The sequence below is a fragment of the Labeo rohita genome, chromosome 10 (genome assembly GCF_022985175.1).
Source record: "Labeo rohita strain BAU-BD-2019 chromosome 10, IGBB_LRoh.1.0, whole genome shotgun sequence".
In the NCBI taxonomy this organism is placed as follows: domain Eukaryota; kingdom Metazoa; phylum Chordata; class Actinopteri; order Cypriniformes; family Cyprinidae; genus Labeo; species Labeo rohita.
Window position 1 is genome coordinate 25551494 of NC_066878.1, and position 26252 is coordinate 25577745.

Here is a 26252-nt window from a genome sequence, read left to right on the forward strand (position 1 = left end):
TACAATAAAACATTTGGAAATATTATTACAATGTAAAACAGCTGTTTTCTATGAGAACATCTGTTAAAATGTAATTTATTTCTGTGATCAAAGCTGCATTTTCAGCATCATTACTCCAGCCTTCAGAGTCACACGATCCTTCAGAAATCATTCTAATATGCGGACTTGCTGTTCGACAAACATTTCTGATTATTAGCAATGTTGAAAACAATTTAGTGATAAAGGAAGAGACTTTGAAAGGCACAGAAGCAACATTTTTAAAATCAGTTAACTGTCAAAGAAAAGGGAGAGGAAATAAAGTGATAACAGAAAAGCGTAGGACCTGTTCCTGTAAATGAAGCTTGTGTTCCTGAGAACTGTAATACAGTCATATTTGGCCAGAACTCAGTAACCTTGAAAACACCTGCAGTGAATGAGAGACACAACAGCTCTGATTCAAACCCTGAGCTGAAATAAAAACTCCAAATATATATATATATATATATATATATATATATATTATTATATATTTAATTTTGTGTTATAAATAAATAAATGTTTTCAATTGTATTTTATTTATTTTTTTTTATTTTTTTTTTGAAAAATCCTAGAAATAAGTTTATTCTTATACAATTTAAACATTATTTCTAGAGATTTAAAAATTTTTATTACGTTTTTTTTTTTTTTTTTTTTTTGGATTGACAAATAAACCTAAATATAATAAATTATAAATATATGTGTGCATATATAATACAAATATAAATGTATCAAATAAATTTTGTATAGATAGTTCATAATTTATTATTTTAAACGCCTAGTTTAATTACACTTACACAACATAATAATTTTAATAATAAAAACTAATATATATCAATATATCAAACATATAAACAATTTTATTACTTATTTGTATTTATTATTGAATGTATTATTATTTTAGTACATCAAGTTAAAGTAAATAAGAAACGTTACTTTGTTTTTAATTTTAGTTTCTTTTTTTGTTGTTGAAAAATCATGGACAATTTCATTCTTATACAATTTAAACATTATTTTCAGAGATTTATTCATTTTTAGTTCTTGGACTTTTTTTATATTTATATATATATATATATATATATATTATCAATTATAATTATAATAATAATAAATATAATAAATTAATAAAAATAAATATGCTTACAATTTTGTATAGATAGTTAATCATTTATTATTTTATTTTCATTTTTATGATGATTATTATTATTATTATTATTACCTTTTAAATGTAATATTATTTTAATAAATGTTAAAGGTAATGTAAATGAAATATGCTGCCTTGTTTTTTTAATTTATTATCATTTTCATAGATTTATTCATTTTTACTTTTTGGAGATTTCATGTTTTCATGTTTCACTGACAAACAAACCTAAATATAATAAAGTATATATATATATATATATATATAAAATAAAATAAAATAATGATAGTTAACTATTTATTATTAAAAAGGCCTCTTTTTAAATACCTAATTCTATTCTATTAATACTAATCCCCACTGAACTAAGTTGGTTCATAATCAATATTTTTTCTTGTCCATGATATTCATTTGCATTCATTTTTTTCCGCTGACCTCATCACAGTGCATTCTGGGACTGACTTCACTGTGAAAGATACAAGCTTTGCCAAAACGAGCCTTTGAAAATCAAGTTTGGCACAGACTTCACATCATACTCGTGTCTACGAACCCTGGAAAGGTTGTGTAGAAAGGCAGCTCATAGGTTTCAGTTTTCATACCGGGAACATTAACTGTGTCCCCGCTCCTCAATTCAGTGGAGCGTGTGGGAATTTCACCCAAAAACACTGGAGAAACTACAGCGTGACACCTCCACCTGCCCACGCGCCTGGAGGAGCATCGAAGAAGGGAGGAACTCCTGATGACTCATGTGCGGGAGGAGCGCCGAAGGTCACGACGGCGTCTACGCAAGCGCTTCTCTCCCACTCCAGTCTGTCCTTGACTCATGTTTTCATCTGATCGAGACCAGCGGCACCTGCTCACATCCAGGTGGACGCGGAAAAGCAAACCAACACCACCAACCTGCCGCACGAGACCAGACCCCAGAGCTTTTCTACCACACAAGTCCATTTAACACTAATGTTATTTAAACACAAGCAATGGAAAAACAGCATTCAGATGAAGCTAAAACATCCTGCAGTGTGACATTCAAGCTGTAAATCCCTAAAACAGCACTTTTCCTGATTCTTTTATGATTATTACTCATGATTATTCATCATAGTAACTTGCAAATTTGCTTTTGCTTAGACGACTTTTATGAGTTGACCTGTCACTGAAGGAGTGTTTAACAGGTGATCAGAAACATCCCAGTTATCTAAAATACAGTTTAACTTATGCATACATTTTTTAATAACTACAAATAATAAAATAATAATTTAATGCATATTTTAACTTTAAATATTGGTGTTCATTAAAAACTCCATGCGTATACTAAACTATCAACGCACAGATTTAATATGAGCTGAAAAGGACGGATTATTTTAAGAAGTATTTTATATTTAATATATTTTTTTTTTTAGTTTTTTTTTTTTTTCCTTACAAATGCATGTGTATTTTAACTTAAAATCTTGGCATTGATTAAAAAACTCCATGCATATACTAAGCTGAAGGACTCTGAAAGTCAAATGAACTCCTTCAGGGACAAATGAACTTATAAATGTGCAAATAAGTCATCTGTCAATTACTATGAAGAATCATCATGAATAATAAATATGAAATGATGTTTTAGATCATAGTCTTTTTTTGATCAACAGCAAGATTTTAAGTTAAAATATGCATTAAATCATTTTATTATTTATTGTTTTTAAAAAAAGAAATAAATACTTAAGTAAAACTTAAGTGTTTAACAGATGATCAGAAACCTTCCAGTAAGCTAAAATACAGTTTAACTTACGCATGCATTTTAATAACTATAAATAATAAAATAATAATTGAATGCATATTTTAACTGAAAATCTTGGTGTTCATTAAAAAACTCCATGCACATACTAAACTATCAATGCACATATTTAATATGAGCTGAAAAGGACTCTGAAAGTAATTTTTACATTTTTATAGTTTACAGGTATTTTATATTTATTTATTTTTTTAACTTACAAATGCATGTGTATTTTAACTTAAAATCTTGGTGTTGATTAAAAAACTCCATGCATATACTAATTTATCCATGCACATATTAAATATAAGCTAAAGATGAATCTAAAAGTCAAATGAACACTCCTTCAGGGACAAGTGAACTTATAAAAGTGCAAATAAGTCATCTCTCAATTACTATGAAGTATCATTTTGAATAATAAATATAAAATGATGTTTTAGGTCATAGTTTTTTTTAAACAACAGCAAGATTTTAAGTTAAAATATGCATTAAATCATTTTATTATTTATTGTTATTAAAAAATAAATAAATACTTAATTAAAACTGTATTTTAGTTTACTGTAAGATTTCTGATCACCTGTTAAACACTCCTTCAGTGACAAATCAACTTATAAAGGGGCAAAAAGTAATTGCATCTGTCAATTACTTTGAAGACCAACCATGAATAATACATGTGATACATAATTTTTATATTTTAATAGTTGTATTTTACAGTTTTTATTGGTTACATATTTTACACTTAAAAGTTGGTGTTTTTTTAGTGTTTAACATGAAGTTGACATGTCCTGCAGGGTGTCAAATTCCCTAAAACAACTGCATCTTTCTGATTCTTTTATAATTATTATTCATGATTATTCATCATAGTAATTGTCAGACTACTTATTTGCACTTTTATGAGTTGATTTGTCACTGAAGGAGTGTTTAACAGGTGATCAGAAACCTTCCAGTTACCTAAAACACAGTTTAACTTACAGATGCATGTATATTTCAACTTAAAATCTTGGTGTTGATTAAAAAACTCCATGCATATACTAATTTATCCATGCACATATTAAATATAAACTGAAAAGGACTCTGAAAGTCAAATGAACACTCCTTCAGGGACAAATGAACTTGAAGTCATCTGTCAATTACTATGAAGAATCATCATGAATAATAAATATGAAATTATGTTTTAGGTCATAGTTAAAATATGCATTCAATTATTTTTTAATTAAAGTTTTTAATTTAGTTTTTTTTTTTTTATTTAAATCAACAGCAAGATTTTAAGTTAAAATATGCATTAAATTATTATTTAGTTATTTATTGTTATTAAAAATGTAAGCGTACATTAAACTATTTTAGTTTACTGGAAGGTTACTGGACCACCTCCAGTGACAAATCAACTTATAAAAGTGCAAAAAGTAATTGCTTCTGTCGATTTTTTTTTTTTTTTTTTTTTAATAGTTTTGTTTTACAGTTTTTAATAGTTACATATTTTACATTTAAAAGTTGTTTTTTTTTTTTTATAGGTTTATGAAGACAAAAATATCTGAAATGCATCCTCCAAAATAACTATTCAATATAAAGTTGACATTGTCTTAAACTATTTCAAAAAGCCTTTTTCTGCTTCTTTTATTACTATTTTTCACAATTATTCATTATACTAATTGACAGACTACTGACCTGCACTTTTATAAATTCATTTGTCAATGCAGGAGCATTTAAAGGGTGTTTACAAACTTTCCAGTCACCCAAAATAAACTTTTCTTTACACATGCATGTACATTTTAACCTAAAATCTTGGTTTTGGTTAAAAAAAATAAACTCCATGGACACATTTTGAATTGACTTTTCCATGCATTATTAAATACACCCTGAAATGAACTCTAAAAGTCATTTTTACATTTGAATAAAAGTTTACGAAGACAAAAATGTCTTATTATGAACACGAAGCTGCCATGTTCTGCAGTGTGACAAACTTCCTAAAACTATGACCTTAAACACAATTTCATATTTATTATTCATGATGATTTATCATATTAATCGACATATGACTTATTTGCACTTTTAGTTGATTTGTCACTGAAAGAGCATATAACGAGCGATTATAAACTTTCTAGTCACCCAGAATATATTTTTCTTTACGCTTACATGTACATTTTAACCTAAAAACTGAGCTTTGGCTAAAAAATAAACCTAACAGACACATTTTGCATCAACTGCCCATGCATATATTAACTCTGAAAGTCATTTTTATATGCTAATAAAAGTTTATAAAAACAAAAACGTCTTCTTAATATGAATCATTCACAATAAGTAGTCAACAAAAATTTTCCATTTTGCATTGCGAAAACCTCCTAAAACTATGACCTAAAAAAGCATTTTATAATTATTATTCATAATTATTGATCATATTAATTGACAGACGACTTATTTGCACTATTTTGGGTTCATTTGACACTGAAGGAGCATTTAACAGGTGATCAGAAACTTTCCAGCAACCTAAAACACACTTTTCCTTACACATGCATGAACATTTTACCCTAAAATTTTGCTTTTGGTTAAAAAATAAACTCCATGGGCACATTTTGCATCAACTACCCATGCATATATTAAATATGAGCTGTAATGGACTCTGAAAGTCAATTTTATATGTTAATAAAAGTTTATAAAGACAAAAATGTCATCTTAATATGAATCGTCCACAATAAACATTCAACACAAAGTTTGCACTTTGCATTGTGACAAACTTTCTAAAACTATGACCTTAAACAGCCTTTTATAATTATTATTCATAATTATTCATTATATTAATTGACAGATGACTTATTTGCACTTTTACGAGTATACTTTGTTACTAAAGGAGTGTTTAACAGGTAATCAAAAACGTTTCAGTCACTTAAAACACACTTTTCCTTATGCATGAACATTTTACCCTAAAATCTTGCTTTTGGTTAAAAAATAAACTCCATGGACACATTTTGCATCAGCTACCCATGCATATATTAAATATGAGCTGTAATGGACTCTGAAAGTCATTTTTATATGCTAATAAAAGTTTATAAAGACAAAAATGTCGTCTTAATATGAATCATTGACAATAAATATTCATCACAAAGTCTGCATTCTGCATTGAGACAAACTTCTAAAACTATGACCTACAACAGCATTTTATAATTATTAATCATGATTATTTATCATATTATGGGTTCATCTGACACTGAAGGAGCATTTAACAGGAGAACAGAAACTTTTAAGTAACCTAAAACACACTTTCTCTTACACATGCATGAATATTTTACCCTAAAATTAAAATAAAAAATAAACTCCATGGACACATTTTGCATCAACTACCCATGCATATATTAAACATGAGCTGTAATAGACTCCGAAAGTCATTTTTACACTCAAGAATACATTGTAACACACTCATGAGATGAACAACACAGTGATTCGGTTATCAGACTCCTCAAGGAAGAGCAGATGAGATGAAGGTCCCTCATAAGCGCAGATGTGTTGGAGTCTGTTTATCTCCACACTGACCTTGACGGTGCCATAAAACACTGAAGGCACCGGTTCTCCCTCTTATCACGCTGCCGAGCATGAAATACTTTCAACGCGATCGCCGCGTTTCCACACGATTCACAGAAACGCTCAGGAATGCACAACCACAGACGACTCTTAAACACAGAGACGTGAACCACAACAACGCCTGAATCATGTACCACTTAAACTGAGCCGTTCAGAAACAGAAATGTGAAAAATTCACAGGAGAAACATCTAAAGCACATCTTCAGATGCAGGTGAAAATGATGCATGTACAAAAACACAAAACCCCAATTCACTTCTACAATCTGACATTTCTGAGCAAAATTGTAGGTTCACTTTTGGACACAAGAATCTGCTAAAATGCAACATAAATATAACAAAAGACAAATGCACAACAACCCAACGCACATGAAGCTTCATGAGCGCGTCGGACTCAAAGTTCATCGCTAACATCGCGCCGAACGGCAGCTGAAACAGTAAATCCATGTGAACGTGCACCAGCTGCGGGATATTTCTGACCCTCAATGTGACACACAGGGGTTTCAATTATTTTAGGTGAGGGCGAGCGCATGTGCGGGTGTTTGTTCATCTGTATTTGTCTCGGTGTGTGTGTGTGTGTGTGGGCTGTGAGAGTGGAATTGATTTTACAGCCTGACGACCAACTGTGTGTTTAACAAGTGTCTGACAGCAGATCACTTCTCCACGTCTCAAAGACTTCGCCAAATGCCTCACTGACCAGCAAAAACCCAGCAGCAGCGACACAGACGTCAGACTCTGCTGCATGTAGGTTTTTCCACTTTAGGCACTTTAAAGCACAACTAAGCTCTCCGTAATCAATTTAACACCAACAGTAAACACATGCACTGGAAAAACAACAGTCAGCTGTTGAATTACATCTAGTATTTTCTACATGAAGTGACGTGTCCTTGGCTAAAGCAACATTTTATAATTATTACTTGTCATATTAATTCACTAATTGACATTTAACAGGCAATTAGAAACTTTTCAGTTACTTAAACACATGCATGCATGCAAATACTAAATATAAGCTGAAATGGACTCTGAAAGTCATTTTTATGTTGATAAAAGTTTCTGAATCATTTAACATGAAGTTTGCATTTTGCAGTGTGACAAACTTCCTAAAGCTATGACCTAAAACAGCATTTTATAGTTATTATTCATGATTAATTATCATAGTAATTGACAGATGACTTATTTGCACTTTTATGAGTTCATTTGCCACTAAAGGAGGTGATCAAAAACATTTCAGTCACCTAAACCTCACATTTCCTTACACATGCATGAATATTTTACCCTTAAATCTTGGTTTTGGTTCAAAAATAAACTCCATAAACACATTTTGCATTAACTACCCATGCACTTTTATGGACAAAATGGACTTTTATGACTAAAGACAAAAATGTCTTAATATAAATCGACCACAATAACGATTCAACATGACGTTGACATTTTGCATTAAGACAAACTTCCTAAAACTATGACCTAAAACAGCACTTTATCATTTTTACTTATGATTACTCATCATAATAATTGACAAATGACTTATTTGCAATTTTATGAGTTAATTTGTTACTAACAGGTGATCAAAAACATTTCAGTCACCAAAAACACACTTGCACATGTATGAAAATGATCAAGACAAAAATGTCTTTAATATGAATCGTCCACAGTAAATAGTCAACATGAAGCTGAATCACCTAAAACTACCAACTAAAACAGCATTTTATAATTATTATTCAAGATTATTCATCATATTAATTGGCAAATGATTTATTTGCACTTTTACGAGTATACTTTGTTACTAAAGGAGTGTTTAACAGGTAATCAAAAACATTTCAGTCACTTAAAACACACATTTCCTTACACATGCATGAACATTTTACCCTAAAATCTTGATTTTGGTTAAAAAATAAACTCCATAGGCACATTTTGCATAAACTACCCATGCATATATTAAATATGAGCTGTAAAGTAATTTTAATAAAGTTTGTCTTCTTGATGTGAAACATCCACAATAAATATTCAACATGAAGTTGGTATTTTGCAGTGTGACAAACATCCTAAAACTATGACTTAAAACAACATTTTATAATTATTATTAAGAACCATTCATCATATTATTTGACAAACCACTTATTTGCACTTTAAAAAGTTCATTTGCCACTAAAGAAGTGTTTAACAGGTGATCAGAAACTTTCCAGTCACCCAAAACACACTTTCTCTTAAACATCCATGAACAATCTTGGTTTTGGTTAAAAAATAAACTCCATGGACACATTTTGCATACATGCATATATTAAATATGAGCTAAAATTGACTTTTTTTTACATTTTAATACAAGCATATGAAGACAAAAATGTCTTCTTATTATGAATCGTCCACAATGCATGAGGTCAGCATCACTTCAGTTTGACAAACTCCCTACAACTATTACCTAAAACAGTATTTTTTATTCTTTTCTAATTATTATTCATGATAATTTATCATATTAATGTTCATTTGTCACTGCAGCGACATTTAACAGGTGATGAGACACTTTCCAGCTCCCTAAAACACACACACGCATGAACATTTCAACCTAAAATCTTGGTGTTGATCGAAAAAAAATCTCCATGATCAAGTTGTGCGTCAACTACCCATGCATATTTTAAACGGAATGTATTTTACAGTTCTCCCCGGTGCATTTTTGGCAAATGCAGCGCTGCATTTCTGGCGCCCGTCCGACAAATATTCTGAACATGAAACATGACGTGCAGCAACGGGGGGTCAGACACAAACAGACACCAGTTAATCACTGCCATCAGAACCAAAAACAGGAGACAGAGATCGCAGGAAACGCTGATACTCACCCTGAGCGGACGAGTGCAGCCACATCACGCCCAGCAGAAGCAGCAGTGGCGTCCAGCAGGCCCGAACCGTCCGAACCTGAAGCTCCTCCATCCCTGAGACTCGAGCCGCCCGCCCGCACGACCAGGGCATGGAAAGACACGCACGCGCACGCTGCTCCCTCCACAGTTACTCCACACTGACGGCCGGCCTGCGATGGACAGAGAGAAAGAGGGTGTTACTCTCTCCCTGCGCTTGGGACGGCCCCTCCGCTCCGGACACCTTGTGGAGAGACAATAAAAGCAGCAGTTGATCTCTGCGGCTCAGCCGGGACCCCAGCAGACCCTCCTCACGCCCCGCACCGCTCACGCACAGGGGAGGGCCGTCTGCTGAAAGGAGGCCAGGGGCGGGACGGGCGGCCGAGTGACCCCCAAAAACAGCCTCCAGCGCTCGGTGAGCCGCCCGTGAGATCAGAGTCACGTGACCACAGCGCCTGGACTCCTGCTGCACTGACAAACCAACACCAGCGGTTAAAAAAATCAGTCTGGATTGATTTACTAACGCACTAATTTTGTGAAAATAAGTGAGTGGAGTTTGCTGTGCAAAACTGGTTGCCGGGGTGTTGCTAAGCACAGACAAACCAGTAACAAATATAAACCAACTATAGTTTAGATTCAGTCTTAATTAGTCTCTTTCATTACATAAACAAAAAGTGAGCAGGGTTTACCAGTGCAAAACTCACCAAATTAATGAAAGGGTGCTATGGGTGGTTGTCAGGGTGTTGCTAACCAGCAAACAGACAAACCACCAACAAATACAAACATACAATAATAGTTTATATTCATTTTGAATTGTTTTAATTAGTCTCTTTCATTTCATGAAAAAATGTGAGTGGTTTTGGCCAGTACAAAATGTAGTACATTAATAATAAGGTGTAGTGGGTGGTTGTCAGGGTGTTGCTAACCAACAAACAGACAAACCAGCAAAAAATACACACATGCAATAGTACATTTAAATTCAATTCTCATTTCATGAGAAAATGTGAGTGGTTTTCACCTGTGGAAAAAAACAGCACATTAATAATGAAGTGTTGTGGGTTGTTGCCAAGGTGTTGCTATGAAATAAACCACCAACAAATATAAACTAACTATAGTTCAAATTGAGTTAAAATCCCTTTATCTAGTCCCTGTCATTTTAAAAAGAAAATGTGAGCAGTGTTTTCCTGTGCAAAACTCGCCAATTTAACAAAAGGTTGTTGTGGGTGGCTGCTAAGGTGTTGCTAAACAGTAAACAAATAAACCAGCAACAAATGCAAACTCACTGTAGTTTAAATTCAGTTAGGAATGTTTTAACTAGTATCTTTCATTGAATAAAAAATGTGTATGGTGTTTTCATTGTGCAAAACTCAGATCGCAAATTAATGAAAGGTTGTTTTGGGTGGTTGTCAGGGTGTTGCTAACCCATGAACAGACAAAATCAGCAACAAAAACACAAATGTAATAGTACTTCAAATTCAGTTTCAATTGTTTTAACTAGTCTCTTTCATTTCATGTGGTGTTCGCCCGTGCAAAAAACAGCACGTTAATAACGAGGTGTTGTGGGCTGTTGCCAGGGTGTTGCTAAGAAACAAACGGACAAACCAGCAACAAGTACAAACCAACTAGTTAAAACTAGTCGTCATGTTTCTCTATCACAGAAGAAAATGTGAGCAGTGTTTGACTGCAAAACTAACCAAATTAATGAAATGGTGTTATGGGAGGTTGTCAGGGTGTTGCTAACCAGCAAACAGACAAACCAGCAACAAATACAAACATACAATAGTAGTTTAAAATTCAATTTGGATTGTTTTAACTAGTCTCTTTAATTTCATGAAAAAATGTGAGTGGTTTTGGGCAGTACAAAATGTAGTACATTAATAATAAGGTGTAGTGGGTGGTTGTCAGGGTGTTGCTAACCAACAAACAGACAAACCAGCAAAAAATACACACATGCAATAGTAGATTTAAATTCAGTTTCAATTGTTTAAACTAGTCTTTTTCATTTCATGAGAAAATGTGAGTGGTGTTCACCCGTGGCAAAAACAGCACATTAATAATGAAGTGTTGTGGGTTGTTGCCAAGCTGTTGCTATGAAATAAACAAACCACCAACAAATACAAACTAACTATAGTTCAAATTGATTTAAAATCGCTTTATCTAGTCTCTGTCATTTTAAAAAGAAAATGTGGTGGTTGCCTGTACAAAACTCATTAAATTAGTGAAAGGGTGTTACAAACAGATAAACCAGCAACAAATACACACATGCAGTAGTAGTTTAAATTCAGTTTGAATTGTTTTAACTAGTCTCTTTCATTTCATGAAAAAATGTGAGTGTTTTTTGTTTTTATTAATAATAAGGTGTTGTGGGTGGTTGCCAGGGAGTTGCTATGAAAAAAAAAAACAGACAAAGCAGCAACAAATACAAAACAACTATAGTTAAAAGTGAAATAGGATTGTTTTATCTAGTCTCTGCCATGTTAAAAAGAAACTGTGAGCAGTGTTCACCTGTGCAAAACTGACCAAATTAACAAAAGGGTGTTGTGGGTGGTTGCCAGGGTCTTGCTAACAAACAAACAGACAAACCAGCAACAAATACACACATATAGTAGTAGTTTAAATTCTGTTTGAATTGTTTTAACTATTCTCTTTCATTTGATAAAAAATGTGTTTTTTGCCTGTGAGAGGCTTAGCACATTAATAATAAGGTGATGTGAGTGGTTGCCAGGGTGTTGCTATGAAAAAAAAGGAAAAAAAAGAGAAACAGACAAACCAGCAACAAATACAAACTAACTATAGTTAAAATTGAGTTAGGACTGTTTTATCTAGTCTCTGTCATTTTAAAAAGAAAAATGAAACCAACCAAACTAACGAGAGATTATTATGGATGGTTGTCAGGGTGTTGCTAACCAACAAACAGACAAACCGGCAATAAATACACACATAAAATAGTAGTTTAAATTCAGTTTGGACTGTTTTAACTAATCGCTTTCACCTCATAAGGAACAACTTTAAAAATAGGGTGTTACGGGTGGTTGCCAGGGTGTTGCTAACCAACAATTGGACAAACTAGCTACAAATACAAACCAACTACAAATACAAACCAACTATAGTTAAAATTGAGTTAGGATTGTTTTAATTAGTCGTCATTTTAAAAAGAAAACGTGAGCCTGTGCAAAACTCACCAAATTAACAAAAGAGTGTTGTGGGTGGTTGTCAAGGTGTTGCTAACCAGAAAACAGACAAACCAGCAACAAATACAAACCAACTATAGTAGATACAATTTAGTTAGTGTTGTTTTAACTAGTCTTTCATTTCATAAAGAAAATGTGAGCGGTGTTTGCTATGCATAACTCATTACATTAATGAAAGGGTGTTACGGGTGGTTGCCAGGGTGTTGCTAACCAACAAATGGACAAACCAGCATAAGAAATAAAATACACATATAAAATAGTAATTAAATTCAGTTTGGATTGTATTAACTAGCCTCCTTCATTTCATAAAGAAAATGTGAGTGGCATTTGCCTATGGAAACTCACCAAATTAAAACTAGGGTGTTGTGGGTGGTTGCCAGGGTGTTGCTAACCAACAAACAAATATACCAGCAACAAATACAAACTGACTACAGCTAAAATTCAGTTAGGACTGTTTTAACTAGTCTCTTTCATTTCATAAAGAAAATGTGAGTGGTGTTTGCCTGTGCAAAACTCACCACATTAATGACAGGGTGTTGTGGGTGGTTGCCAGGGTGTTGCTAACCAATAAATTGCTTAACTGGTACCAAATACGAACCAACAATAGTAGCTCAAACTGATTGTTTTAACTAATCTCTATTGTTTCACAAACAAAAGGAGCTGTTTGCCCATGAAAACGGGTGTTGTGATTGCTGGGGTGTTGCTTGGGTGTTACTATGCACTTGTGTGAACAAACTACTCACGCTATATTACAAAACAGCATAAAATCTGGGATGCACCAGATGATACTAATGTGTTCTGATTTACTTTTCAAGTGTGTGATAACTGACATTTAACATATTATGGAACTATGGAACTAAAAAACATCTTTGTTTATGGGAAAAAACTCCATGTAGTTTGACATCAAAAACATGAAAGTAAATTACACACCATGTATTTTCACTCGAAGTGCTGTGAGAACTAGTTCCTGCCGGGTCGGTTAAGCATTTCCTCTTTTGCCTTGTAGGGTGCCAGCGGCTGACTGACAGCTCATTATGGGTGGGATAAAGAACACAAAGCAGCAGTGAAAACACACAAGAGCAGAAAGAGCGCATGACAAAAGCCATTCACACGTCAGGTGATGGCGGGACTCACCTCGGGCCGCGACACGCCCCCTCTCACTCTAATCTCACCCAAACACTCACCGACACATACAACTTAAGCCGATTAAGAGTTAGTGCCATTACTGAGATTACATCAAGAGCACCGAGCCACAGATTCAGGTGAGAAATGAGTAGAATGAACGTCACAAGTTCAGCAGATCAGACTGGTAAAGAAAGCGATCAGACGCACCTGCCGGACCAGAAAACAGGTGGAAATCTCTCACATCTACAGAACAGAAGATCACAGAGACTCGAGACTTCAGGGCACTTTTCATACAAGACGCTGAGCACTAAAGATGAATATTGGATTTTACTTTAAACAACTCTCACACTTTTATACTCAAACAGTTATTGGTTCCATCATACTGTGTATTGTGTCTACCAATAAATGGCAAAATCTTGGCCCAAATGAAACATTTCACTTCATTGTAATTGACTGATGTTTGTCAACATTATTATTTTTTTTTTAAAGGATAATTAATTAATTAATTAATTCAACAATACTATTATCGTTGTTATTTTAAATAATAATGCAAAATTCAAACATTTAAAGCACATTAAAGCACAACAGAAACAACAATAAAATACATAAAATACAACATAATAATAATAAAAATATTTACAATAATCATCATAATAATAATTGTTGTTGATAATAGTATAGTTGTGGTAATAGTAGTAGCAGTAGTATTAATATTAAAAATAATAGTTATAGTTCATATTAATAGTTAATTATTATAAGTATTATTATTATTATTATTATTGTAGTATTATTAAAAGTTTATTATTATTATTCAGTTAATTACTCTATTATCGTTATTTTAAATAATAATCCAAAATTAAAACATACAAAGCACATTAAAGCACATTTCTATTGTAGAGATATAACATTTACTCAGTTACAAACATTCTATAAAGTATAAATAAAACAACAGCAACAACAAAATACATAATAATAACAACAATAATAATTGTTGTTGTTATTAGTATAGTTGCAGTAATAGTAGTAGCAGTAGTATTAATATTAAAAATAATAGTAATATTTAACATTAATAGTTAATTATTATAAGTATTATTATTTAGGTGCAAAGTGTAAATAAAAATAATAATACTAATACTAATACTAATACTAATACTAATAATAATTATTATTATTATTATTACTACTACTACTACTAATAACAGTAGGACTATTAAAAACAATTATTTTATTATGAGTATTAGTATTATTAGCATTAATAACAGTAGTAATTTTTATACTAATAAAATAATAAAAATAGTTTATTATTATTATTATTATTAATGTATTACTTTTTATATTTTTATACAATTTCTTTAAAAAAATACACAGCATGTTTTTATTGGAAGTTGTAATCAACTATTGTTAAATAATTCATATTAATTCATATTAATGTTTACTATTGTGCCAAACAGTATTAAAAAAAACAATAAATCATTTTTACACTTTGAGACAATATTAAAATAATCAGTATTGGTATCTGTCATAAAATTTGTGTCAATCTCTACTCAGAAACCACATGCCAACATGACAAAAAAAAAAAAAAAAAACACTCAGAGCACCTTAACATCTGATAGGCACCATTCTTATTTCCTTCAGTAAATGTAAATATGAATAAACTATAAACGCCATATAAATGTAAATGTATTTTATTAGCATTATTCCTGCACTGTCACTCTCCTGTGACGCATGTACCACAGTAACCCTGATCGCAACTTCACTACAGATCAATCACCCCACATTCCCTCCGACGCTCCACACTTTCCTCTTTCTCCAGCCGTGGCGCTGTGAAGGCGGGAGTGTATGTGTGTGTAAATGGATGTTTGTGGATGAGCTAAAAACAAAGAGAAAGTGAGAGCGGGAACAATAGCGAGGGCTGCTGGGAGTTCAGTGGGGCGGCAGTGATGTGACTGCGCTCTTAATGCGGCACTGGCGCTGTCAGCGCTCGTTTGGTGTGATTACATGCGATCGGGGCGAGCTCTCGGGAAGCTGTGAGTAGGTCAGGCCCGCTCACACACTGGCCGCGAGCTCCATCAAACGCCCAGCGTGAGGCCCGCTGGTGAAAAATGGGCCGTCCGGGGGAATGCGAGGGGCTGCACGCTCTGATTCCACCGCCCTGAAATATGAATCACTGCGGAGGATAATGAGCAGCTCTGCTGCTGTACGCCTTTCTAACAGCAAAAAATCCTGCAGCAAAGAGTGAAGCAAGAAACACATGAGACAAAGAACTCAAAAAGAGATAGTTTACCAAATACGAACAATACTGTCATCATTCAAGCTCCAAAAATGACAAATAACTATTAGTGTTTTGTGCTGGCTTTCAGGTAAATAACTTAAAATTTTGAGTTCTGTCATTATTTTCTCACCCTCATGTCATTTTAAACCTGTTTGACTTTTACTTTGTTAAAACCTGAAAGACAAAACTGTGACCAGGATGTTCTTTTCCATCTAATGAAATGCTGTTGAACACCAAAAATGACAAGAAGCACCATGAAAGTATCAAAATTTCACCTATTTTTTAACCTGCACTGTCTTTGTTCCTCATTTGTAAGCTGCTTTGGAAAAAATGCATCTGCTTTTAAATAAGTGCAAGTGTACATTACTGTTCAAAATTTGTGGTCGCAAATATATTTTAATATTTCTGAAAAGCCTGCTCAACAAGGCTGCATCAATTTGATCAAAAATAAAGTAAAATTGTGAAATATTATTACGTTTAAAATAACTACTTTTTATGTGAATATCTGTTAAAACGTAATTTATTTCTGTGATCAAAGCTGAATTTTCAGCATCATTACTCAAGTCTTCAGTGTCACATTAATCCTTCAGAAATCATTCTAATATGCTGATTTGCTACTTAAGAAACATTTCTGATTATTATCAATGTTGAAAACAGTTGTGCTGCGCAATATTTCTGTGTAAACTGACACATTGTATTTTTCAAGATTCACAGATGAAAAAGTTCAAAACAACAGCATTTATTTGAAATAGAAATCTTTTGTAACATTAGAAATGTCTTTACTGTGACTTTCGATCAATTTAATTCATCTGTGCAATATAAAAGTAATATTTTCTGTCAAAAAACTTTGAATGGTCATGTACACACTGTACATGCAAAGGCACCACAAATATATTCTCAGTCTTCTGAAGTCAAACATGGCAAAATGTGTTGATGCACCACATTTAAATGGCTTCTTTCTTGAAATATAGTGCACAAGTTGTATGAATTGCTTCTAAGCTGCCACACATTTGGTCTGCTTTCACTACATCAAATAAAATAGTGTGAAAGTTCAGCTAAATGTCTCCTCCTGTGCTCTACAAAACACAGAGTAATACAGATTTGGAATAGCATGAAGGTAAATCATTATTTTTGGGTGACCTATCCGTTTAAGTGGTTTTATTATCGTTGGAACTATAATTAACCAACAAACCCTTGGGCAAAACACACAAAAGCTGCAGTTAACGTTCCCTCACGGACATGAGAAAAGGCAAGAGGTTCAGAGTCTGTGTGGATTTATGGCCAGACGACTCTGTCGCTCACATGCAGCTGGAAAATCTGTGAGACAACCGCAAAATTCACGACTCAAGTGAGGAACAAAGGACGCGGGCACAAGCGGTCGCGATGGCACGGACTCTTGAATTACAATAGCGGCTGACGGAATGCGATCCGTGAGCGATGTTCCGCCTGACAGCGACTCTGACCCCTGCCACTGTGAAATTTCAACAGGGGATTTTCTGCCGCTCTTTTTTTCTCCTTCTTGAGCGCTTGTTGAGAGTTCGGTCACGGAATCTGGGAAAGACATTCCACTTCCTTTGAGTCAACAGCTGCACGCAGGTGGGAAACCCAATCAGATCGTAGCAACCGACGCCATCAGACCATCGGCATCTCCGGACCATCCTTCAGCTCTCAACACCTCCTGATCTGCACTTACAATGCTGATGTCTCAGACACAACATTAAAACATTTGATTATCTGTATCCTGACATCTTAATCTGTCCATGTAGAGACCTAATCTCTAGCTATATATATAAGGCAAGACACACCAACATTTTAGCTAATAGATTTTACCAGTTTCCCCAGATTCGCCAGTTTATAACATTAAGAAGTTTTCCGAAGTGTTAAAATGTGAAAACATTATGTAACTTACAAACTTATGTAACTAAGCATGCACTAATTTGCGCAAAATTCCAGAAAATTAATACGAATATTAGATCAAGCCAGGTTCAAAATTCTTGTTTCGTTTTGTTGCCATATTAGAGTTGATGGTTTTTATAGAGGGGATTTTTGATCTCTCTTTTTTTGTCAATAGACAGAAAAAGGAACATTTTCATGTTTTTAGGAATTTAATTTGTATAAAACCAGGTGAATGATATATGAACAAACTCCCCTGTAAAACCCTTCAGAATATAGGAAGGAATAAAACTCTAAATTTTGGTGTATGTAAGTACTGCTGAAGTGGAGAAAGAAACTCATTTTTAGAAAACAGCCTTTAAAAATAAGATGCAAACGGAGTGCAAAAATAAAATCACGCAAATGATATCAACAAACCCCTCAGTAAAATCTTTCAGAATATAGGTGTGAATAAAACTGTACATTTTGGTGCTGCTTAAGTGGAGAAACAAACTCATTTTGAGAAAACGGCCTTTAAAGATACATATTGTAATTGAAATCTAAATACACAAATAGAAAAAGTGCAAAAATAAAATCATGCAAATGATACATCAACAAACCCCTCTATAAAAACATCCAGGATATATAAAGAAATAAATCTGTAAATTTTGGTGCATGTAAGTGCTGCTGAAGTGGAGAAAAAACTCTGTAAAGATATGTATTGTAATTGAAATCTATAGACGCAAATAGATAAAGTGCAATAATAAACTGAGGTGAATGACATATGAACAAACCATTCTGTAAAATCTTAGAATAGAGAAAGGAACAAAACTGTTACGTTTGGTGTAAGTGCTGATGAAGTGGAGAAATAAACTCATTTTGAGAAAACGCCTTACTGTAATTGAAATCTATAGATGCAAATAGATGAAGTGCAAAAATAAAATCATAAAAATGATATCAAACCCCTCAGTAAAATCTTTCAGAATATATATATGAATTAAACTGTAAATTTTGGTCTGTGTAAGTGCTGCTTAAGTGGAGAAACAAACTCATTTTGAGAAAACAGCTTTTAAAAGTACTGTAATTAAAAATCTAAATACACAAATAGATCAAGTTCAAAAATAAAATCATGCAAATGATATATCAATAAACCCTTCTATAAAAACATCCAGAATATATAAAGTAATGAAACTGTAAATTTTGTTGTATGTAAGTTCTGCTGAACTAGAGAGAAAACTCTTTAAAGATATGTATTGTAATTGAAATCTACAGACGATAATAAACTGAGGTGAATGATACATCAACAAACCATTCTGTAAAATCTCAGAATAGAGAAAGGAATAAAACAGTTAAGTTTGGTTTATGTAAGTGCTGCTGAAGTGGAGAAACAAACTCATTTTGAGAAAATGGCCTTTAAAGATATGTACTGTAATTGAAATCTAAAGACGCAAATAGATAAAGTGCAAAAATAAAATCATGCCAAAGATATATGAACAAACCCCTCTATAAAAACTTCCAGAATATATAAAGGAATAAAACTGTATATTTTGGTGTATGTAAGTGTTGCTGAAGTAGAGAAACAAACTTATTTTGAGAAAATGGCTTTTAAAGATATGTACTGTAATAAAAATCTAAAGACGCAAATAGATAAAGTGCAAAAATAAATTAATTCCAATGATATATCAACAAACACTTCTATAAAAACATACAGAGTATATAAAGGAATAAAACTGTACATTTTGGTGCATTTAAGTGCTGCTGAAGTGGAGAAAAAACTTTTTAAAGTTGTGTATTGTAATTTAAATCTACAGACAATATGAAACTGAGGTGAATGATATATCAACAAACCATTCTGTAAAATATCAGAATAAAGAAGGGAATAAAACAGCTAAGTTTGGTGTAAGTAAGCGCTGCTGAAGTGGAGAAACAAATTCATTTTGAGAAAACGCCTTATTGTAATTGAAATCTAGAGTGCTAAAATAAAATCATGCAAATGATATATCAACAAATCCCTCAGTAAAATCTTTCAGAATATAGAAAAGGAATACAACTTTAAATTTTGGTGTATGTAAGTGCTGCTGAAGTAGAGAAACAAAGTCATTTTGAGAAAATGGCCTTTAAAGATATGTATTGTAATTGAAATCTAAAGACGCAAATAGATGTGTAAAAATAAAATCATGCAAATTATATATCGACAAACCCCTCTACAAAAACATTCAGGATATATACAGGAATAAAACTGTAAATTTTGGTGCATGTAAGTGCTGCTGAAGTGGAGAAAAAACTCATTAAAGACATGTATTGTAATTGAAATTTACAGACGCAAACAGGTAAAGAACAATAAAATAAACACTAAAAATGTATTTTGGACATTTTCTTTCCACTAGTTCAAAACAGCAAATTATGAAAAGCCAAATAATCCAAGATCTCAAAACTGACCAGTCCATGAAAACAATGTTTTTGTCTATAGTGTCTTGCCTTCACACCAAACTCTAAAGCATTTCAGCTTACCTCACTAAACACAGACCCTGAACGTCTAATTGTTCTCCTTCTTGAGAGTTTCTTCAGGTCTCACAGTGTCCTGCTTTCAAGCTCCCAGCATCCCAACCGTGAGCCATTGGTGAGCGAGAGAAAGACGATCCTCATGAATATGCAAAGCCAGCACAATGGGCCGCCACGGAGCACGAAACAATCACAGAGGCTTTGAAGTCACCGGGAATGCTGGGTAAGGCAAAACAAAACTTCTCAAGAGGACTAAGAAACCGTCACAGCAAGAATCATGCGGGGGACGCTGGGTAAAGAGGAATAATCAGTCTTCTCACTCCGAAGAAAGAGGTTTTAAGAGCGGTTAAATAAAGCACTGATGCCAATGTGCCACAGCGAGGGGTTCAACAAGAACCATAAACTGCTTAGAGGAAGTTTAGAGAAGAAAAACAATGTGGGAATTGATTCGTTACCACAACGGCAGGGGAAGCAAGCTTCTATGAAAATCTCACATCTTCATGCATCATAACAGTACAAGATTTAGTGTCTAAAATAGACATACAACAGCTAAAGCAACCTTCCAGTGACACCATCTGAGTATTAAACTATTTACACTTGTGCTTTATGACTCTTTGATACATAATTACTGTTCAAAAATTTGGGAAGACTGGAGTAATAATGCTGAAAATTCAGCTTTGATCACAGCAATAAATTACAGTTCACTATGCATACACATATAAAACAGATACTTCATATTGCAATATTATTTCGCTATTTTTACTGTATTTTGATCAAATAAATACAGACTTCCTGTATGTTAAACAGCGAGAGAGGATTCTGCAGACGGTGTGGCGTGAGCGACACCTGTAAACATCTCACCTGAGAGCACCACTGTAATGTAATCACCTTACTACAGCAAACACAACTCATTACAAGAACGCCTGGCACAGATGTGTTTTGAGTCTATGTTTGCTCAGCTGTGTTTGTGTTCTGACACACAAGTTTGTGGCGAATTAGTGGGTAAATATGTGAGCTTGTATTCCAAAAGTTGCTGTTTTAAAAGAAGTAACTAACCAACTAGCACAGGCTCATTTCAGCGGCAGCTGAAGTGAATCCCGCAGACTTGACGTCTCAGCGGGCGACCGCCGGGGCTGTAAAACGTCAAATGGCCCTCTGAGTGCCTCATATTGATGTAGATTATGACTGCGGCTGATTTAACTGCATGAGCTCTAGAGTTTCTCTAGAGTTTGTGTTAGAAATCATAAGTCAATATCTTAGCAATAGATCATAAAACTGCAGCATAAATGTAGCTCTGCATAAATACAATGAACCACTTTCTAATAACCTACGTAAATTTTATGGAATAAAAATAAAAATACAATTCACATGGGGGCCTATGATTTCTGTAATGTAGAAAATGTGAAATCCAGTAATAAAATGGAATTTGGCATAAACTTTGGATGAATAAATCAACAGTACGGCCGTACAATTAATTGAATGACGATATGGACTGATCTTTTTTAATATTAAAGTGCAAAAAGACTGCTATGTAAAACTCTTCAATACAACCTGCCAAAATAAAAGTTCAGTTTAACTTTGAGAAATTATAACAAAAATATTACTATTGCAAATGATATAAATATAGTTTTTTAAAACATTATTTTTAAGGAATATCACAATATCATCCATGTTTTAATCTAAACAATATAGCTCTGAATAAAATAAATTGTTCAAATTTCGTTTGATTGAAATGATTCATTTTAAATCATTTAAAACAATTTAAAGTTAACTAAATTGTTCAAATTTTATGCATTAACTTGATTATCACCATTTTGGATCATAAATTTGTATTCAATTATAAAACACAGAAACTAAAACTAAAATAACAATAAAAACAGACAGCATCATTTCTTAAAAAATAAAACAATAAAAATAAAAATAAAAAAATAGGCCAAAACACTGCATAGGACAAAGTTATGGTTAATAAGTTTAATAAATTATTAAATTATTCAGGTTTTATGACCTCAAATGACATTATTTATGATTACTAAAAACTAAAAACTTAAGTTAAATAAATAAATAAATAAAAATTCAAAAAACTATTAAAAAATAAATAAAACATTTAAATAATAACACTAACAACAACAACAACAACAACAACAACAATAATAATAATAATAATAATAATAACAACAACAACAACAACAGTAGTAGTAGTAGTAATAATAATAAAAATAAGAAGAAGTTTTTATAAGTTCAACACTTGACCAATCATGAGTCAGTATGCAAATATCACAACGACATCAGCGCAGTTAATTACATTTTAAAAAGTTATTTAAGGAGAGTTTTTCTAACTTTAATTTGAATAAAAAAAATATATGCATAATTTTATTTATGTATATAATATTTTATATATTTTTTTATATAAATAAGATATAATAAATGTTATATAAAATATATGTATAATGTTATTTTGTATATAATAAAAACTAATACCCCACAAAATTTAAAAAAACAATTAAAACATTTAACATTTAACATTTAAATAATAATACTAACAATAATAATAATAATAATAATAATAATAGTAACAATAACAACTACAATAGTAGTGGTAGTAGTAGTAGTAATAATAATAATAATAATAATAATAAAATATTGCACAGCACAATATTATTGTTATTGTTAATTATTAAATTAAACAAATATATTAAATACAAATAAGTTTTATGAATTGAACTGACATTATGATTATTAAAATTGTGGTAAATCATTAAAATGGAGAGTGTGGAAAAAAAAAAAACACAGGACAATATTATTGTTAAAACTTGAATCAATTATTAAATATTTAATTATTAACTCAAACAAATATATTAACATTTTAAAACATTTTTACATAATGTGTTTATAATTTCAATAGACATTCTTTATGATTAATAAAATTTAGATTAACTATCGAAAATGGATTTCAGAAAAAACAAATTATAAAGTGTTAAATTAATTTTAAAGTTATGGGTAACACTTTACAGTAAGATTCATTAGTTAACATTATGAACTAACTACGAACAATACAGCATTTCAGCATTTACTAATGCATTAATATAATCACAAGTTGTGTTTGTTAACATTAGTTAATCCATTGTGAACTAACATAACCTAACAATGAATGACAATGATTTTTTTTAACGAACATTAACAAAAAATTATACGATTATTAAATATAATATAAGATTTATAAGATTAATAAATACTGTTCATAATAATATTGTTCATTGTTCATTCATGTTAATTAATACATTACAGTAAGGTGTCATTTGTTATGATTAGACACCTTTTTTGATTATTAAAACTTTAATAATTCACATGGAATTTACAAATACAAACAGTATGAGCAAAATGAAGCCAATATAATGGAGAAAATGAAGACTTTACTTCCTCTAGGACATATTCATGTTCCTGATGATTATTTCTGATCTCATCCTGATCTAAAAGCTTTCAAATAATCAGATGTTTGCTAGTAAACAGGTAAATTTGGCGCACCTGTGGACAAGTTGGCCTCTCTCCACACACAAAAACTCGCAGCACATTCGGCCTTTGACTGTGTCTGAGACGCACTGTGATTTTCCATCATCCAGGCAACAGCAGACAGAGGCCAAAAACAGCACAACTTTCTCCCTCATGCACTAATGAGACACTTGTTTGTGTGCCAAATCATCACACTATGAGACGCACCAACGGCGTATTATAAAACAGATACGTCTGACTCTAAATACGAAACGATTGTTTATTCTGTTTATTAATAGAACAAACTGATCATATTGTTGCTGTTTGACATTTTAGAAAAGCAATACGCCATGCGCTGAGTGATTTTACTACAGTTTACTCCATGTCATGTCTAAAAACAGCCCTAAAAAACACACCGCCAGCCGTAAGTGGTTTGTTGACGTCCTGATTCAGCGGCAGGAGTTTATGTGAGGGTGGATTCAAACCACAGGCCCTAAAGAGCCGCGTCTGACACCTCCAGCTAGACAACATTAACACACTCACACTCAGCCATCATTCAGTCTCACTCCTCTAACATTCACATCAGTCATTCAACAAGAAGGGCTTTAATTACTGATTCATGAACTCCATCCTCTGGCTCCAGTGTCTGTGAGGCAGCAGTGGAAAGTTTGAAGATTTTACTCTTTGCTTCAGGTTGAAATGATGCATCAGAAGCTTTATTGTGCATGAGAAACACGACACCATATTTACACCAGTTTTAAATAGTTAATAGTTGCACGGAACACGTGACCAATCATGAGTCAGTATGCAAATATCACAACGACATCAGCGCAGTTCATTACATTTTAACAAGTTTTTAAGGAGAGTATATGCATAATTTTATTTTTGTATATAATATTTTATAATATTTTCATAAAAATAAGATATTTTATATAACATTTATTATATATGTATAAGTCTATTTTGTATGTAATATTTTAAAATATTTTTATATAAATAAGATGAGGTATGTATGTGTATGTATATATATATATATATATATAAACACATATAATATTAAAATAATATGAAATATAAAATGAACAAATAAATATTAAATTAAATACTGTAAGTATACACTGAAGTTCTAAAATTAATATATAAATAAATAAATGAAAAATATAAATAAATTAATATAAAAATAAAATAAAAATAAAAGCTAAACAGAAAAAAAAGATTAAGAATAAAAAAAAAAAAAAAATCACAAGCACATAAGATTAATAAAAATACTACAATTAATTTATATTTTTAGTATATTAACTTTACAAAACATACAAAAAAAATTAAATTAATTAAAAAAATAGACGCTTATTTAAATTATTAATAAATATAAATACTAATTTTAGTTCTAAAATTACTAATACTAAACTAAAAACAAAAATAAAAGCTAAACAGAAATATTAAAAATTTGTGCTGTCATAAGATTGATCGCATCCAAAATAAGTTTGTGTTTACATAATATATGTGTGTATACTGTGTATATTTATTATGTATATATAAATACTCACACACAGTATATATTCTGAAAAAAATGTACACGTAAATATCTATATTCATATTATATACAAACTTTTTTCATAATAGACACAAATACAAAAATGGTACTAAAATGCTGGAATATTGAAAGTCTGTAAATAAATTGAAATTAGGCTGAAATTAAATAAAAAAGAAATATTAGGAAAACGTATATAATGCTATATATATATATATATATATATTGAAAATAAAAGCTAAATAGAACATTGTTTTAGCATATTAACTTTAATTACATAGAATGTATTTTAAAATATTAATAAATATAAATACTAATGTGATACTAAAGTTACTAACACTAAATCTAAAACAAAAATAAAAGCTAAATAAAAATAGAAAAAATTAGTGCTGTCAAAAAATGAATCGCATCCAAAATAAAAGTTTGTGTTTAAATAATATATGTGTGTCTACTGTGTATATCTATTATGTATATATAAATACTCACACACAGTATATATTTAGAAAATATATTTTTTTAATTTATATAATAAACCTTTTTTTTCATAATAGACACACACAAAAATGATACTAAAATGTTGAAATATTGAAAGTCTGTATATAAATTGAAATTAGGTAACTGAAATAAAGTTGAAATTAAATAAAGAAATATTAGGAAAACTTATATAATGCTAAAATGAAGTTTTAAAGTTAATTAAAAAATTAAAAAAAAAAAAAGCTAAATAGAATAATATATATATATATATATATATATATATATATATATATATATATATATAGAGCATATTAACTACATAAATTAAAATAAAAACAAAAAAATAGAACCTAATTCTAAATATTAATAAATATAAATACTAATGTAGTACTAAAATTACTAATACTAAAACAAAAATAAAAGCTAAATAGAAATATAAAAAACTAGTGCAGTCAAAAGATTATTAGCGATTAATCA

General features: G+C 31.6%; 1 protein-coding gene across 2 annotated transcripts in view; it reads right to left on the reverse strand.

The window, feature by feature from the left end:
• Positions 1 to 26252, reverse strand: part of bmpr1bb (bone morphogenetic protein receptor, type IBb) — a 121259-nt gene that overhangs the window by 26943 nt on the left and 68064 nt on the right. For both annotated transcript variants that reach the window (XM_051121284.1, XM_051121285.1), the window contains one exon: positions 9308 to 9495. In XM_051121284.1, coding sequence (XP_050977241.1) covers positions 9308 to 9437 — 130 coding nt within the window. In that variant the 5' untranslated portion in view covers positions 9438 to 9495. The remainder of the gene's footprint in view (positions 1 to 9307; positions 9496 to 26252) is intronic.